The 18394-nt window shown below is 35.0% G+C and overlaps 1 protein-coding gene across 1 annotated transcript in view; it reads left to right on the top strand.

Annotated features, from left to right (window-relative positions):
• LOC150103688 (ras-related protein Rab-14-like) overlaps positions 1–18394 on the top strand; it is a 204360-nt gene that overhangs the window by 48440 nt on the left and 137526 nt on the right. Inside the window, exon 3 of the mRNA XM_090396494.1 lies at positions 14072–14249. Within this exon, the coding sequence (XP_090252620.1) occupies positions 14072–14249 (178 nt within the window). The remainder of the gene's footprint in view (positions 1–14071; positions 14250–18394) is intronic.

The raw sequence follows: 18394 nt of genomic DNA, 5'->3' as shown, positions 1-18394 counted from the left end.
TTTTGATATCGCTTAGATGTTATATTTTCAGATTTCAAAAACTTCATTTAGTCTGACAATTGTAAGCTTCGCTGCATGAGTAAAGATCTTGTATACACAGAAAGGAACATTATCTTTTGAGGGGACTGCAAAAAAATCTTCAAGAATATATATAGTGGTTTGACAGGAGTTCTGATATTACTAGTTTTTTAATATGATCTATATGTCCGGAGTTATTTATGTATGGTAGGGAGATGGAACTTTTATATCTGACTTCATTGGTAGTAGTAAGTTTCTCAGAAGATTACTTTTAAGAACCTTTTTTGGGTAACCATTTTGAAGGAATTGTTTGAAGAGAAGATTAAATTTGTTTTTAAGTAGTTTACAATCTTTTATTATATGTAAAACCCATTTTTTTATCGTCATCATCATCAAATTCCTGCCATGTACCCTCAAGGGGTGTACAGGATATGATAATACTACATGAAAAAATTACATCATTACTAACCTCCTATCTACAATTTTCCTCCAAATCAGTCTGTTACTTGTCAAGACTCCAACATTATCAGATCTTATATTTCTATCGTCTAAGGCACTTCGTACCATATCAATCCACATATATCTTGGTCTTCCTCTGGGACGTTTTCCTGCCAATCTGGCAGAGAACACTTGTTTTGCTAATCTTTCCTCTCCCATTCTGTTTAAGTGACCATACCACCTGAGATTAGCTCTGCTAACACATTCCTGGATGCTGACAATGTCAAGTTCTTTCCTAATATCCTCGTTTTTAATATGATATTGCCATTAATGCCATCTGTTCACTCCTTTAATCTTTCTCAGGACTCTCATATCTATGGACTCTAGTCTTCAGTCAAGTGTTTTACTTCTGACCCAGCTCTCAGATCCATAAGTTAAAATTGGCTTGAAACTGTCTTGTATACAGCTAATTTAGTGTTTTGACTAATTCCTCTCTTATTCCACATGAATTTATTCAATTGACTTCCCACCATACCAGCTTTGCTAATTCTGTTGTCTATTTCCATATTTAATTTACCATCTTCACTAAAAATCGTGCCTAAGTAACTGAAATGTTTTACTTGTTCCACAGGTTCTCCATTCACAACACAGTTCACATTTTCAATGATTCTGCCTATTTTCATTGTCTTTGTCTTTTTATTGCTGACCTTCATACCATATCTATTACAACAGCTATTAAATTTAGTCAGAGAATCTTGCAGACTTGTAGCAGATTTATTTAGAAGTATAGCATCATCTGCATAAAGCAAAGAGCTGACATTAACATCTCCAATTTTGATATCATGTTTAATACCACTTTCCTTCATAATGTGATCCATATAGATAATGAATAACAGAGGGGATGATGTACATCCTTGTCTCACCCCAGATTTAACATTAAACCATCTTCCTGTACTTCCTTCAATTCTAACTGCTGACTTACAACTCAAATAAAGACTAAGTATTGCTTGATATAATGCCCCATTGACACCATATAACTGCAGCGTATTGAATAGCTTCTCTCTTGGCACCTTGTCATATGCCTTTTTCAGATCTACAAAACTTAAATACAGATCTTAGTTAACAAATCATGGGAATATAACTATCTATTGTAAAGTGAAGATCTGATCCTGACAGCCTCTATTTGGCCTGAATCCAGCTTGTTCTTCACCAAGCTTTTCTTCCACAATTCTTCTCAACCGTTTCTCAAGTATACTTGCATAGATCTTGCCAGGAACGCTCAGTAAGGAAATACCTCAGTAATTCTCACATTCAGTTTTATTTCCCTTTTTATATATGGGTACTATGAGAGCTCTACTCCAATCATCGGGAATTCGTCCCTCTGTCCAGGCTTTCTGAACTATGCAGTGCAGCCACTGTAAGACTTTTATACTTAAGCATTTCTTGTCGAATATCATCTATTCCTACTGCCTTTCCACATTTCAAGCCTTTGATGGCTTTTTCTACTTCAAGTATGGATATGTATTCCTGACTGCATGCCTGGTCAGTGCTTTTTACCACTGCGCTGTCATCACTGCTTGTTTCATTTAGTAGTTTTTCAAAGTAATTACTCCATACTTCAAGGATATCTTTTTCTCATGTTTTCATGTCACCTTTATTATATCTAACTCCTTTTACAGCACTCTTTCCTCCATTCCTAAGCTTCTTCAACAACCTCCAGAATATTTTGCCACCTTCTTGATATTTATTTTCTATATTCTTGCCAAAGTCCTCCCATGACTTTTGTTTAGCTAGTTTTACACAGTGTTTAGCATTCTTGCATTTGTCTCTATATTCTCTAAGAGCACAAGCTGACTTATTTGACAGGAATTTTTGGTATGCTTTCTTCTTTTCCTTCACTGCCTCTTTAACTTCCTGTGTCCACCAGGGAGTTCTGATTTTTTTATCTTTGCACACAACCTCACCACATGCCTCTCTGGCAGAATCAATCAATGTTTCCTTCAGAGTTTGCCACTGAATCTCCAAGGTTTGATTCCTGTTCTCAAACTCTTTCATTTTCTTTTCAATAATATTTCTGTATTTTAGTCTACAGTTCACATCTGAGAGCTGCTCAACTTTTATTCGCTTTAAAACTTTCTTACATGTTATTCTTTTCAATATGAAATTCAATTTTATCCTGCTCAAGACTAAATAGAGATCACTTCCAATTTCAAATCCTCTGTACCCTCTGTGTCCTGCACCAGGGAGAAAACATCACTATCAACAATAACATAGTCAATGAGACTTTTCTTATTCCTAGCCTCTTCTCTCCATGTGAATTTGTGCACATTTGTATGTTGGAACATGGTGTTAGTAATAACCAGTCCATGTCCTGAGCAGAAATCCAACAGATATTTGCCATTATTATTAGCTTTGCTCTTTTCTCCCAATTTCCTAAAATATTTTTGTATGTCTCACAATCATTTCCTACTCTGCTATTTAGATCCCCAACAAGGACCAACTTTTCCTTTTTCATTGTGTCAGTTGCTTTTTATAAAGCATCAAAAAATTCCTCCACTTCTACCTTAGTAGAACCTTCTGTGGGTCCATAGGCACTAATAAGTCTCATTGTCCAGTTCCCTATTCTTATATTTGCCCACATTACTCTACTTGAGACTGACTGCCATTCAAAAAGATTAGCCTCGTATTTTGTGTTGTATACTATGGCTACTCCTTCTTTTCCTTGATTGTCATTGCCTGAATATAATATTTTGTATTTATTGCTCAGAAAGATCTCACCAGTTTTGGTCTTTTTTGTTTCAGTCACTCCTATTATGTTGATCTGGTACTTATCTAATTCCTCAGCTAGCTCCATTTCTTTGCCATTCAGGCTTCTTACATTGATAGTACCGATCTTTAACTCTGGTGATGTTGAGTTGGTTTGTGTTTTCAGATTTGTTCCAGTAGCGGACTTTTCGCTGTTCGCCCTGATTCCCTGGCGAAAACAACGGGGAGGGATCTTGTTCAACCGGGCGATGCCCCAGCCGGCATGAAATTTTGTCATGTACCATCATTTTGTATTTTGGTTTAAGCCAATAAGAATACAATTTGGTCGGCTAAATCCCAAATTGCCAGCCCATCCTCGTTCATTCAGTATCCAAGTAGATACCCAACAGGGTGCACCACGAGAAGGTGAGGATTGGACATTAGGTCAGAATCCCTGGTCGGTTCTCCGCATTCCTTTAAAGGCTATGTGGAGGTCTCCTCTCAGTTAATCACCTTTGACCCTTAAGCACCCCCATTTTTATAAGGTTATGATAATTCCAAACTTCTGTTGTAAATAATGTGAGCTGTTGTGAAGGTATCTACCTCTATTGCCTCTATTAATCTCCTTTGCACCAAGTTCTTGTTTCGTTGGCCTCTGCCTAGCTTACTCATCTACTATAATTCCCTGCCCCTATAGCTTGGCATATATCCCTAATGCACCAGTCTGGTCATCTCCAAGGTACACCTGAGCATTCTCTTAAGTTAGAGATAAATTGACATTGCATTATTAGTCATTACTTAGATGCTATTACCAATTCCAAAACTCTTCTCGCATGCTTATATTTACCATTATCATATGTTGACTCAGGTGGGTGTCTCTAAGTGTATAAGTGTAGGTGTGTAGAAATTCTCATATCAGTTTCTCCCTCTGTTCTGTATTATTATTGAATTCCCATCCTTTAAAAGTTGGCTTTGTATTTGTTAAATTTATTTGCCTAAATGTTTCACTGCCCATTCTTTTTATCCTGTGTAAATCCTGTTTAAATCAGATTATTTAAATAGGATTTAGCACACCATCATGATATTTAATAGGATTATATGAATCCAAGTTATTTGGTTGAGACTGTGTCTAATATATTAAAGTGAATGTGAGGCTCTGTCAAAAAGACATGGTATCAGGAAGCTCCTGAAAGATCAGTGATTTTTGTTGATTTATTGGTGTATTTTTAGTATTGTAGTTTTTTTTTTTTTAGTGTATTTATTGTACTACAGCATTTAATAACATAATTGTAGAAATATTATTGGTTTTTACTACTCTTATGAATGGTACCGAAAACTCATCACAGCAGGTTAGTGCCTAACCACAAGTTAAGGTTGTTACTATTGAGGAGAACTTTTGATGAGCAGAAGCATTGCTGCAATGATGGTGATAATATATCTGAGGATAATCTAACATTGGAAATATCCTGATTAAAAGAAATTATTAGAAAACTGGCCAGAGAGTTAGAAAAAGTGGGAAAATGTTTTAACGTTTTAAACATTTTAAAATGTTTAACTTAGACAGCATAAGAAAAAGGATAAGAACAAGAAGAGGCAGGAAAGCACTGAACTTGGTAATCATAATAACAATAACAACAAGGTAAGTCAATTAAAATCTAAGAAAAAAGAAGTGATATGGTATAGTGATTTTCACTCATAAAATTTGTGCTTGCCAAGGGAGTCACTACTTAGTTTCCCAAGGGCAAAAATTAAAGATATAACAAATGTAAGCAAAAAACAGAAAATGGAAGTAAAAGAGATGGTAGTTCTTGTAGGAATTAATAATTTAAGTAGCAACAAATATAGTATGAGAGAAAGAGGATATGAAAGGATATCTCGCTTCTGTTGGAAGAAGCGAGAAAGAAATGTAAGAGAATAAAATTGTTAGTTTGCTACCCAGATATGATATTACTGAGTTAAGGAGGGAAGTGATAGCAAATGATTCCATGTGCAGGCTGTGTAGAAGAAATGATGTGAATTTTTAGATGTGTGAAGTGTGTTTGATGGAAAAAAAAGAGACTTGTATTTGAGGGATGGCTTGCATTTCATTTAATTTGGCATCAGGAGATTGGAAAAATTACTTATTGGGATGAGACTTAATGCAGAGAGTCAGAAAAACTAAATTATCAAGGGAGGAATGGGAAAAATGTGTGTGAAAGTTCAGCTGTGGTATGCAAACATGATAGCTATATGAATAGCTTCGAAAATGGTTATGCATCTGGCAAAGGGATAGAAATATACGCTTTGGTTTTTGCACCTTTTAAGTATGTCTGGGGAGGGAAAAGAAATAGTTCTGCAACATGGCCAAATAGATTGCATATCTAATTATAAGAATAAACTAGTTGGAATTTATGTCTAACAAATGCCAGGAGCATCAGAAAGAAAGGGGTTGAGTTCGTTGCTGTATTGAATATGATGTGACCCAAGATTGTTGGCATTAGTGAAACCTGGCTATCAGAATCAGATATAGTAACTGGGATTAAGTGTAATGGGTACACTATTTTTAGTAATGACAGAAGAGATAGGAGAGGAGGAGAAATACTACCAATGATATCAGATGATTTAAGTCCAGTTAGGATAGAAACACAAGAAAACAACAATGTCTCATGTAGTGGTGAGTTTGAGTCTATCTGGTGTGAAGTGCAGGTTAACAGCATGAAATATATGGTAGAGTGTTGCTACAGACCTGGTAGCTCAGATGCAGGAAACGAAGAAATGTGCCAATTTAGCCTTATGGTACCACACGAATGATCATTATGGGTGACTTTAATTTTCCAAACATTGATTGGAGAGAAGTTTCATGAAAAGAATGAAGAGGAATTTATTGAATTGCTGCAACACAATTTTCTCAAGCAGCATGTGAAAGAAGGAACTCAAGGTCAAAGAGTGTTAGATTTCTTGCATAGGAATCTTTAAAAAAGTGCATAAATGAGGAACTATCAAAATATATCCCTAGTGTTTGAAGAATAAATAGGTTGGGAGGGGAAATGGATGTGCAACCTTATTAAGCAAGAGATCCACCAGAAGATGATGTGGAAAGAATATCGTGAGAATAAGAGCAAGAGGAGTTATGAAATATATAAAGCTCAGTCCAGAAGAATAATGAGTATTGTGCATAAAACTAAATCAGAGTATGAAAAGAAATTGGCTATGCATGCTGTACGCAATTAAAAAGAATTTTATCATGATAAATGTTTTTTTTTCGACTAATATGTATTACATAAGATGACAGAAAAGTTGGGCTTAATAGATTGGCGATTTTGATGCAAGCTATTAGCCTACTAGTTTTGCCACGTTAATTGGTGGCTTCTTCTGGGCCAGATAAATCTACACATAACAGCTTAAAAACAAAAACGAGCTTAAGTTATGAATTAATACATAACTGAAAGGTGAAAAAACATCAAATTCATAGAACATCTAAACTAGTTAGAATGTCTGTTCTTGATATAGAGATATTTCTTAGCTTTTCGATAAATTTTGTGTATTTTTGAGATATGTGTCTGTATTTCTAATGTGTGCTTTTAGAAGACGTGCAAGATGTTTGGGTAACAAGTTAAGTTGGGGAGTTTATTCCATCTACAATCGGACGGAAGTATATCGGTTTTGTGTACTTTCGGCGATCCATATAAATGTGGAGTTAGCGGATGCATTGACTTCAGTTTCTTCTTAAGGTCTGTTGGCCATGTGTCCATGTTACGCAGAAGATTGTTGATTTCTGTATGGTTTGTCCAAGTAGGGTCTGAGTCTAATTGACAGTAAGTGGATGTGTCGGAAGGTAAAAATGAGATTTTTGATACATAATCTCTCGTATTTAAAATGACAGTAGAATTGCCTTTGTCAGCTTTGAGGCTAATTATCTCTTTGTTCTTTTTTAAATTCGTCAGTGCATTTTTTTCTAAGGGGGTTATGTTCTTTTTTTGGACGTCGAGAAGATGAGAGAAAGAATGCAGTCTTTAGCCTTATATCATTCACAGCAGGTTCAGGTAAAAAATGGAGAGCCTTCTCAACATTGCACATAATGTCTATTTTAGGTATAAACTCTGGAGTGACTACAAAATTGAAACTTTTTTTAGGATGCTAACTTCTGCAGATGTTAAGTTGTGACCTGAAAAGTTGAAAACAACTTTGTCAGGAAGGTTAGGTCTTGAATTGAAACTCTTTTCATATGAGGCATTGAATTTTTTGATATGTCTGTTCTTGCTATTTAAGAATGTTCTATTAAATAATCATATCGTCCAAACGGGATCATAGGTGAGCATCTATGCTGCTAGAAATAACGTAGTGTAAATTAAGGCATAATGAATCAACCTGACTTAGGGCAAAACTTGTGTATTGTATCCTCCTGTGTAATGATGCTAAAGACATTTTTCAATAGATTTCTTTGGCTCTTCTAGAATGGAAACGCTCTCTGGTAAGTAAAAACTTTGGAATTATATTGTTGTTTCTACATTTTGTTTAGAAACGTACGTTGATTCAGAAGTTCTGCTTTCTTGCATTTGAGCTGTTCTAGTTTACGTACTCTCATTTGACTTCCCCATCAAGTCCATTCATGATGTTTTTTTCGACCACTACGTATTACATAAGATGACAGAAAAATTGGGTTTAATAGATCGAAGATTTTGATACAAACTATTAGCCTACTAGTTTTGGCACATTAACTGGTGGTTTCTTCTGGGCAGATAAATCTACACATAACAGCTTAAAAACAAAAATGAGAAGTTACGAATTAATACATAACTGAAAGATAAAAAAATATCAGATTCATAGAAACTGTTACATAAATGCATGGAGCATGGATGTTAACACTTGGTCAGTCATTAAACAGGTGCAGCCTATAATTGGCTGTGAAGTTGAACTCTGTGTTGAGAGATCTTATGAGTGATTTCCAGATATCACAAAGGATTTCTGTGAACAGATAACTACTGTGGCTTCTTTTAGGTTGCGAGACCTGTAGTCCTCTTCTATGTATGGCATTGTACTTTTATCCCATTCAGTGTTGATACTGGTGTGGTACTGAAGATTTTAGAGAAATTGATATGAACTTGCATACAGAAATGTGTAGACAAGCAAGCTATACTCTGCAAGGAGCAGCATGGATTTATTAAAGTAAGGTCATATTTTAATATTTCATTTATATTTTATAACAATGTTTTGGATGAGTTGGATAAAGGGGATGGATACACCATGATAATATTGGATTTTGTGAAGGCATTTGTTAGGATACCACACAAAAGGCTGTTGTATAAACTGAGAATATGGGATTGGAATATGAACTCTTGACTTGGATCGGTAGATGGTAGACAGATATCAAAAAGTGATATATGGTGGGTGTGAATCTGCCAGATTTAAGGTGACCGGTGGTGTACCTCAGGATTCAGTCCTTGGGCCATTGTTGTTCAGTCTGTATATTAACACTTTCATTGCCAAGCTGAAAATTGGAATTTCGTGTGGTGGCCAAATTTTTTTTATTTTTTTATTTAGTTAGCGACGTCCACACAATAACGCGTGATCGGCCGTTTGGTGAGAACTTGCATCGCGTGATTGGCAATGAACATGTTAATGACATTATGTGCAATTGTTTGGCGATGATGCAAAGGTAGGCAGGGCAATCAGGGATGCTACTGATATCAGGCATTTACAAAATTATTTGAATAGGCTGGAAATTTGGGCAAACTAAAATGGCTGTCAGTTTAATGTTAGTAAGTATAAAGTTATGCACTTTGGTGTGATGTAATTTCCAGCTGCATATTATATTAGGGGGATTATGCTACAAGAAACTTATGCAGCTAAGGATCTTGGCATAATGGTGGATGCCAATTTAAAGTTCAAAGGTCACATAGCAAAAGTTGTAAATATAACTCGGAGGATAATTGCAATGTTGAAGCGAACTTTGACATGTAAGGATAAGGTAGTCATTTTGCCTCTTAATAGGGCCTTGATAAGACCTCACCGATTATCGTGTGCAGATTTGGTCTCCCAAGTTAGAGGAGGATAAAGAAGCTGTGGAAAGGGTGCAAAGAAGAGTTACAAAGATTATAATTGGGATTTAGATGATGACAGATTGTCAAATGAAAACTTGCACTTTGGATCCTGTTTGCCTATGGGGTAGCTTAATGTGTAGAGATTTTATTTTATTTTTTGATGATTTCTTTGGGCCAAGAAGTCACTTTTTTTCAATGAATAATTTATGAACATTTTTCTTTTTAGACATAGTGGGTTCTCGATCTGTGAAGTAGAATTGTCACCTAGGAAATCTGAATTTTTTTTGTTGTAATCCTTTTGATTCATGATAACTGAAGCATTACCCTTATCAGTTTTAGTAATCACAATATTTATATTCTTATAACTTTTTTTAAAGCTTCTGTTGCATTTTGTGATATATTACTTTTAGGTGATTTAGATTTATTTAGGATACTTGCTATATCTAAACGAACATTATTGGCTATTGAAAGTGAAAGATTGTAGTGGCTCAATTCTGTGTTCATCATAATTTCTAATTTTGGATTAGATGTAATAGCGAAGTTATGACGTTGACTGAGAGCATTCTTCTGTAAATACCTGTGACAATAAATTTATAACCATGCAATCACAGTGGAGTTGTGGTTGGAGCATAGTACATTGACATTATTGCAGGATTTCAAATTTCTTTTGGGCAGACAGGATGATCTCTTAACATCTGCCTTGGAGGACATAAGAAATACATTTGCTACCATTATTATGGCAAGTCTGGGCTGACGTACCATGCTTGGTCACCACATCACACAGGATTGATTAGAAGGAAGAAAACTAATATGCTATATAGAAGTCTTTACAGGTCAGAAGGATTACTTTTAGAATCTACAATGGCTATGAAGCATTCTCCCTAACCTTAACAAGTATAGCTGCTTAATTTTGCCAAAAATTTGGGAGAATGATATCCTAAGATGAACTTCTATACAACTGTAATAGTTACTTTTTTACATTAGAGAGAGTGCCAAATTAAGACTTTAGATCAGTGATTCTCAACCTTTTTTTTCGTCACGGTACACTTTTAATAATTTTAAAATTTGGCGGCACACTAACAATAAAATAAATTTAAAAGAATTTTACTTGGTTAATTCATGTACCTATAATATATTTTGTAAAAATAGCATAGAATAATAATTTGCAATAAAATATAAAATGAAATTGCATTACAAAGTAAACAAAATGTTTATTTAATGATAAATTACATTTAATGCGAAATTTGAGCATGTTTTTTTTTTTTTTGATAACTTCATTTATATTTGGGTGTATAAATGATAATGCTACTCTCATTTCGTGATCCAGATTTAAAACGTCTGGATCTTTTTTTCGTTTTTATATTGGTCAAAGCCGAAAATCTGAATTCGCACAAATGAGATGTGGAAAACTGTAATAACACACTTAAAGCTTTTTGTGATATTGTTGGATAATCGTATCCAAGATTAATCCAGAACGAATTAATTGATTCTTCTGAATGTTTTGAAATTAAATCTCGGTTATTACACACAGAAATCAGTTCTTCTTTCAAAGTTAGTTCATACACTGATGTGTTGTTTATCACAAATGGATTCCAAATCCAATCAAATTTTTTTATTTCTAAATTTGGAAAGTAATGAACAATTTTTTGCTCTAGTGTTGTTAAATGATCAATAACTATTTTATGAATTATTTTATAACAATCTTTTGGAACTAACTCAAACTTTTCTAAACTACCTTCTTGTGCTTTATTCTTCCATAAAGTAATTTTTTTTTGAAATCCCAACAATTTATTGGTTGAGTTTAAAATATTTTCTTTTGGTCCTTGCAAACTTGTATTTATGTTATTAAAAACAACAAAAATATCAGATAAGTAAGCCAGCTTAGCACACCATATTTTGTCATCCAACAAAATCATTATTATCTTGTTCAAAAAATATCTTTATCTCGTTTTTTAATTCAAGCACGTGAGACAAAACTTTCCCTCTGGATAACCACCTGACTTCCGTGTATAGTAACAATGATTCGTATTTAGACTCCATAGCCTGGCATAATTGACTAAACAGGCGACTTTTTAATGGTCTTGAGTTTATATAATTAATCATTTTAACACATTGTTCCAGCACTACTTTCAATTCTGATGGTAATTGTTTTGTAATGAGTGTTTCCCGATGCAAAAAACAATGGGGTAACTAATATATTTGCATTATGTTCTCTTACATGTGCTACAAATCATTTTATAGATCCTGTCATAGCCGGAGCACCATCTGTACAAATGCCAATGCACAAATTCCACGAAATTTTAATTTCTTGTAAATAAAAATTAATTTCATCGAAAATATGTTTTCCTGTTGTGAAATCAGATAATTCACGACAACATAAAAATTGATTAATTATATCATTTTCATGAATGAATTGAACGAATGCAGTTAAGTGTGCTTTTCACGTAATATCAGTTGTTTCGTCAATTTGTAAAGCAAAATTTGAATTTGCAAGAGTTTTAGCAGTATTTTCTTCAATATTTCGTGACAAGTCTGTGATGAATTGTGTCATTTGAAAGTGGTATTTTACAAACATCAATTTCTGCTGATTCACCGATCATTCTTTTTACAATTTTACGACAAGCAGGTAATATAATTTCTTCAGCCAAATTATGAGATTTTAATTTGAGAGCAATTAATTCAGCCACTTCATAATTCATAAGACGCTATCTTAGCTTTTTCAGACACTAATTTGCTTTTTAAAAATCTTTAATTGTTTGGATCTTGCAGATAATAAATTTTTAAAGTAGGCTTTGTCTTTTGATGCTAGCGAAGGATGATTAGTGAGCAGGTGACATTGGAGCTTGCTCAGAATCATTTTCCATTGTAGATGTAAATCCAAATTTTAAGAAGTCATCATTATACTTACGATGAACATTACATTTTTTTGCGGAGGAAACATCTTTACTTGTACTGGACTCGTTAGCATAATCGCTAGCATCATCATTATTGTCGTTAAGCTTTTTTTTTATCCATTTTAGGGGATTCATTGAAAATAAAAATAATTTTGTCAAAAAATTATTAAAAACGACATATTGTATATTGCCTTTGAATCCGTTTTAATTAAGTTTGACTACACAATATTGTGGTATTGCACGTACGAAAACGAATATATAAGTTGTAACTAACCATATGCACACATCAAGTGGGCGACTAGTAGACTAAACTAATATTGAATTGGTTCAGCCAGTACCCGCTAGGAAGGTAGAACTGATTGAACCACTTGTCTGATGCCGCTTATGTATGGGTATTCGCAGTGGCGGCACAGTGGTTGAGAATCACTGCTTTGGATCTTTTGTCCATTACGATTTAAATTGTTTCACTTATACCCATTTGTCACATGTAAACTGTAACATGGTGTTAGAATCTGAGGATGGTGATTTGAAATCCAGCAAAATATAAGCCAGCGTATACATCTTTTTATAATTTAGTTCATTTGGTGTTTGATACCATTAAAAGTAAGTAAGTTATGAATTGTGTTTCTTAGAAGAGTATGAGCAGAGAAAATTGAGATTTTATGAAAGAATACAGTTTTGAATGATTGTTTCCCTTAAGTTTTGAATGGTTGATGATATTGAGAAGCTGTAGCAATGGCAAATTCATTTGCTGAAGATCAAATTGAGGAAATTACGTTGCACTCTGACATTGGCTACCAGAAAAAATATATGTGCCAGCACTACCTTTTCAGTTTTCAGAGTTTATCATTCTAACACTACTTAAGTGCCCACAATCTTCCAAGTATATTTGGATTTTGTAACACTGTAAATCAAGGTTAAAGCACCACCATTTGAGTTGGAAATGCTCAAATATGGACGTATAACAATTTTGCAAAGGTTAGTGCAATTATTTCACCTGAGCAGAACCTACAGAAGAGACATAATGCAGTGACAGTGCATCTATGGAAAAATGACTGGAGGTATTCTGTGAGGGAGGGATCATCAGTTAAGCAAATTGCTCGCTTCTGAATACAATCAAACATTTTGAGGGAGTTTTTAGGTACACCACCCCAAATGTGGCAACATTATTCTGACATTGGGCAGGTATGAGCTTCATAAAGAAGCTTCATTGAGTTAGCTGATCTCATATGGAGGTAGCAGGGTTTTTTCTCCTGGAAACTCTGGTTTTTCATCCCACATACAGACAAATCGGCCCTTCAGAACACACTCAATTTATAGACAAAAAATACTAGTTGTGGTAGTGGTGGAGGTGGGTGGTAGATGGCGTTGATGGAGATATTTCGTAGTAGAGGTTTGGTGTAGTAGTTGAGACAGTTGTGGGTGTCCTCCCGCGATGAGTCTTCGGACTCCTTGGAGGTGTCACGAATGATAATAATAATAAAGTGTCAGGAGGTGAGCAGGAGAGAAGTAGTGTTTGTTTGGGAGAGGTGAGACTAACAGTGATCAAAGACGCTGGTAGTTGAATTTTTTGGAAGAGTAAGTGTAGTTTTATAGAAGTGGATCTGCATGGTTTTTTAGGAGGTTTGTGTGTATTTCCAATGTGTAATCTATTTAAGATAAGTTGAAATCCTGAAGTACCATGCAAATAGAATAGTGAGTGAACCTTTTTTTGGTGTGCAGTATACATAGATCTTACTGTATTGCAGAATATCTTAGTGTTCATCGAAATGATTTCATTTGATGGAATGATGACATTCATTTTCTAATTTTTTTTAATATTTATTATTTTTTTAACAGCTCCTTTATATTAGAAACACTGCTTAATATTTTTTGAAAATGTTGTACTTTTTTTTTCGTATAGTGAAAGCCCTTTATTTAAACCTGTTGTAATTGGCAACTCTCTCTCTGTTTCAGTCATGGCAGATTGTCCTCATACAATAGGAGTTGAATTTGGCACAAGAATAATTGAAGTATGTGGTCAGAAGATCAAATTACAAATATGGGACACTGCTGGACAAGAACGCTTTAGGGCAGTGACACGCAGTTATTACAGAGGTGCAGCAGGAGCACTGATGGTGTATGACATTACAAGGTAGGTGATCAGTTGTGTAAAGTCGTGAACTTTGCATTAATTGTTTTTCATCTTTCACTAGTAGAGCATTGTTCCTAAGTTTGGTATTTGGTCTGTTTTTCCTATGTTATTGCTTTCTCTCATTAGCAGTAATCATCAGGATAGTATTTTAAATTGCGGTATTATAATATTAAGTTTTTCGATATTATTAATTTTTTATCTGTGCTTATTTATTTATTTGTGGTTCCCACTTACAAAAGGTTATTTGTCAACTTATAGTACATTTGTACCACTGGCAGGATAAGGATTTTTTTTTTTTTTCATTTCTATATTATTTTTTTATATTTTTTAATTTATTTTTTACATAGTCCAGAAACCCCACTATGGTTGAATAAGGATCAAAACCTCATAACTGGTAGGAGAGGAGACCTTCATATAGTCCTTAAGGAATCTGGAGAACTGACTGGGGCTACTGACATAATGTCCACTCCTCATCTACATGCAGTGCACCCCATTAAGTATATCCATTGGGAACTGAACAAAATAGGATAGGCTTACCATTTGGGACTTAGCCGGCTTTGCCAAATTATTCTCTCTATTGGCTTAAACCACAAATATGTACATGATGGTACAGTATGATGAGATTTCATGCTGGCTGGGACATTGCCTGGTTAGAAAAGATCCCTGTTGCGATTACTGCTTAGTGAAAAGTCAACTACTGGAACAAACTTCAACATCAAGAAGAAGAATTAAACCCTAAGTCAGAATAACTGAAGATAGGAACCATTAGTATAAGGAGTATTTGGAGAGGAAAGCAAACTTGCAGAAGAATTGGAAAAGTACCACATGGACATAATTGGCATATCTGAGACAAAGACAAAAACAGGTGAGAACTAAACAATAATTATAGGATGCTATATTCATGCAATAATGATCAAGGAAAGTAAGGAGTAGTAGCAATAGCATTCAACACCAAACATGAAAATAAATTTCTTGATTGAAAGGCAGTTTCAAGAAAAGTAATGTGGACATACTTCAAAATGGGGAAATGGAGAATGAAATTTATTTGTGCCTATGCCCTCACCAAAGGTTTTTCTATGGAAGAAGTAGCAGATTTTTCAAGTCATTAGAGTAGACAGCTAACAAAGAAAATGCAAAATGTGGGTTTTGTTGGAGATCTAAACAGAAGCGTACGAAATGAATCCAATCCCACTAGGCATATAGGAATGTTGCTAAAGAAAGAGCCAAAAGGCTTCATTTTAGCAATGTAAAATTACATAGACAGAGTGGATATTAAATCCAACATTATTTCAAAGCTGAATATTTGTAGAAATAATGAAAGTGCCCTGAGAGTTGACCGTAAGTTGACCTGAGAGCTTACGAGAATAAAATTCTCAGCATCCACGAGTTGCCTTAGCTTGGACTACTTAAAAGACATGGGGACTGCCCAAGCATCAATATATTTGTCTTTTATTAGTCCATTTGATAAAGGTTTCACTGGCCTGACAGCTGTTCTGAACTCCAACAAAGACCACTTTTTGCATTTTCTTTATGTTAACTGCCTTGGTACTTTATGTTAGCTAACATAAAGTACCAAGAGTATAGGAATGTTACTAATGAAATACTCAAAGGCTTCGAATAACCAGTTCAAAACAGCTGACAGGACACTGAAAGTTTTATCATATGGACTAATAAAAGGCTAATATATGGACACTTGGGCAGTGCCCATGTCTTTTAAGTAATCCAAGTGAAGGCAACTCGTGGATTATTATTATTGTTCCGGGCAACTCCAAGGAGTCGACAGACTCATTGAGGGAGGCCCTAACATCATGTCAAGAACAACTATTCGACATTGACACAGTATCTATCATACCTTGCCTTGAGCCCATTCACGGTCGTAGTACCCACAACAGACTCTGGAAGCTTATTCCACTCATTCACCACTCTCTAAGTAAAAAAACCTAGCTCTAACACCCTTGTCAACCACGCTCTTGCCCAGCTTCCATGCATGGCCCCTAGTCCTCCCACCACCAGTCATATTTTCAAAAATATCTTCTGGATCAATCTTATAAAACCCTTCAGTAATTTGAATGTCTCAATCATATCACCCCTCCTTTGCCTATCGTCCAATTTCTGCAACCCACAAATCTTCAACCTATTCTCATAAGGTTCATTCCACAGACCTGCTATCATCTTGGTCACTCGTCTCTGGACCCTCTCCACTTCCTCCACATCACGAAGAAACCCTGGTGCCCATAGCTGGGCACAGAAGTCCAGATGGGGTCTTATCAAGGCTCGATACAGAGGAACAACAACTTGTTCGTCTCTGCATGTTAAAGTATTTATCAGAAGCCAAGTGATTTGGTGAGCTGTTTTAGTTACTTTTGCAATGTGCCCCCTAAACTTCAACTCCCTATCCACCAACACTCCCAAATCCCTGGCCTCATCAATCTCCTGGAGTATGGTTCCACCAATGCGATATACTGCTGCTATTCTTTTCACCCCAAAGTGCATAACCTTACACTTTGCCACATTAAATTGACATCCATTTTTCCTAGCCCAGTCCTCCAAACTACCCAAATCATCCTGTAAAATTTTGACATCCTGAGCACTCACAATTGCTCTACCCAACTTTGCATCATCAGCAAACAAGTGAACACTTCCTCTCAGATCCTTTCCAATATCATTGATGAACAAATTGAAAAGCAGTGGTCCAAGAACAGAGCCCTGTGGCACTCCACTAGTCACAAGCCGTCTTTTAGTGGATGCCAAGGATTGTATTCTCGTAAGCTCTCAGGTCAACTTACGAAACTTTCATAGTTTCTACAAACATTTAGCTTTGAAATAACATTGGATTTAATATCCACTCTGCCTATAGGAATGTTTATTGGGTATGAGTATATTTTCAGAAATGAGCAAATAATAATGGTAAGTATTTGCTGGATTTCTGCTCATGACATGAACTAGTCATTTCTAACACCATGTTCCAACATAAAGAGGTGCACAAGAGAAGACAAGTGGTCTTCTCTCCATGCGAACTAAATAAGAAAGTTCTTATGGGCTACGTCATTGTTGATAGCGATATCTTCATGCTGGTTCATACAAGAGTGGAAGTGCCCATCGTTTATTTTACTTCTAAGTAGGAGAAAAGACCAATATATAAGAAAGTTTTAAAAAGAATTAGCTTTTATGTGTAAATTGTAGACTCAACTGTACAAACATTATTGAAGAAAAAATGAAACAACAATAACCAAACCTTGGAGTCTCGTTGGAAATCTCTGAAGAAAATATTGATTGATTCAGCTCAACTGAATCAATGAATACAGCTGAAGTTGTCTGCAAGGATCGAAAAATAAGAACACCATAATGGATGCAAGAAGTTAAAGAAGTAATCCTGGACAAGACAAAAGCATACCAAAGGTCCTAGCAAATAAGTCAGTAGATGCCCAAAAAGAATACAGAGGAAAATGTGAGCTAAGTTATAAAAGCAGCTAAACAAAAGACATAGGAAGACTTTGCTAAGAATATAAAAAATAAATATTAGGAAGATGGAAAATGTTCTGGAAACTATTGAAAAAGCTTAGAAATGGAGGAAGGAGTACTGTAAAAGGAAAGATGATAAAGGTGATATGAAAACCAAAGATAAGGATATTCTAGATATCTGGAGTAATTAATTTGAAAGACTTAAATGAAACAGGTAGTGACAGAACAGTAGTAGAAAATTTTCAAGAGGAATGCTGTCATGAGTACATATCAATACTTCAGGTAGAAAGAGCCATCAAAAACTTGAAATGTGGAAAAGCAGCTGAAGTAGATGATATTCAACCAGAAATGCTCAAATATGGAGGTATAACAGTTTTGCAGGGTTACAGGCAAATTCATCGAACAGCAATTCACCGAAAATGTTTCAATGAATTCTTTCATAATTCATCGAAAAGTCATTTTTCTTGCAAACTGTTGTTTAGAAAATGTTCAGTAACAATGCAGAACGTTACTCATGATACAGACAACATATGGAAGTGGTCATTGAAACGTAATAATTATTTTCTTGCATTTTAGAGTATTTAATGTAAGTGTACATCCTGCTTCATTGTACATATAGGCGATTTATCTGTAGGGAAGACAGGAGTACCACATGCACTTATCTCCCGAATAACCTCGAAAAC

Source organism: Typopeltis vanoorti, chromosome 8, assembly GCF_054136105.1.
Source record: "Typopeltis vanoorti isolate ZY-2024b chromosome 8, IOZ_Tvanoo_1.0, whole genome shotgun sequence".
In the NCBI taxonomy this organism is placed as follows: Eukaryota; Metazoa; Arthropoda; class Arachnida; order Uropygi; family Thelyphonidae; genus Typopeltis; species Typopeltis vanoorti.
The sequence above is the reverse complement of the archived record's forward strand: the minus strand, read 5'-3'. Positions and strand labels throughout refer to the sequence as shown.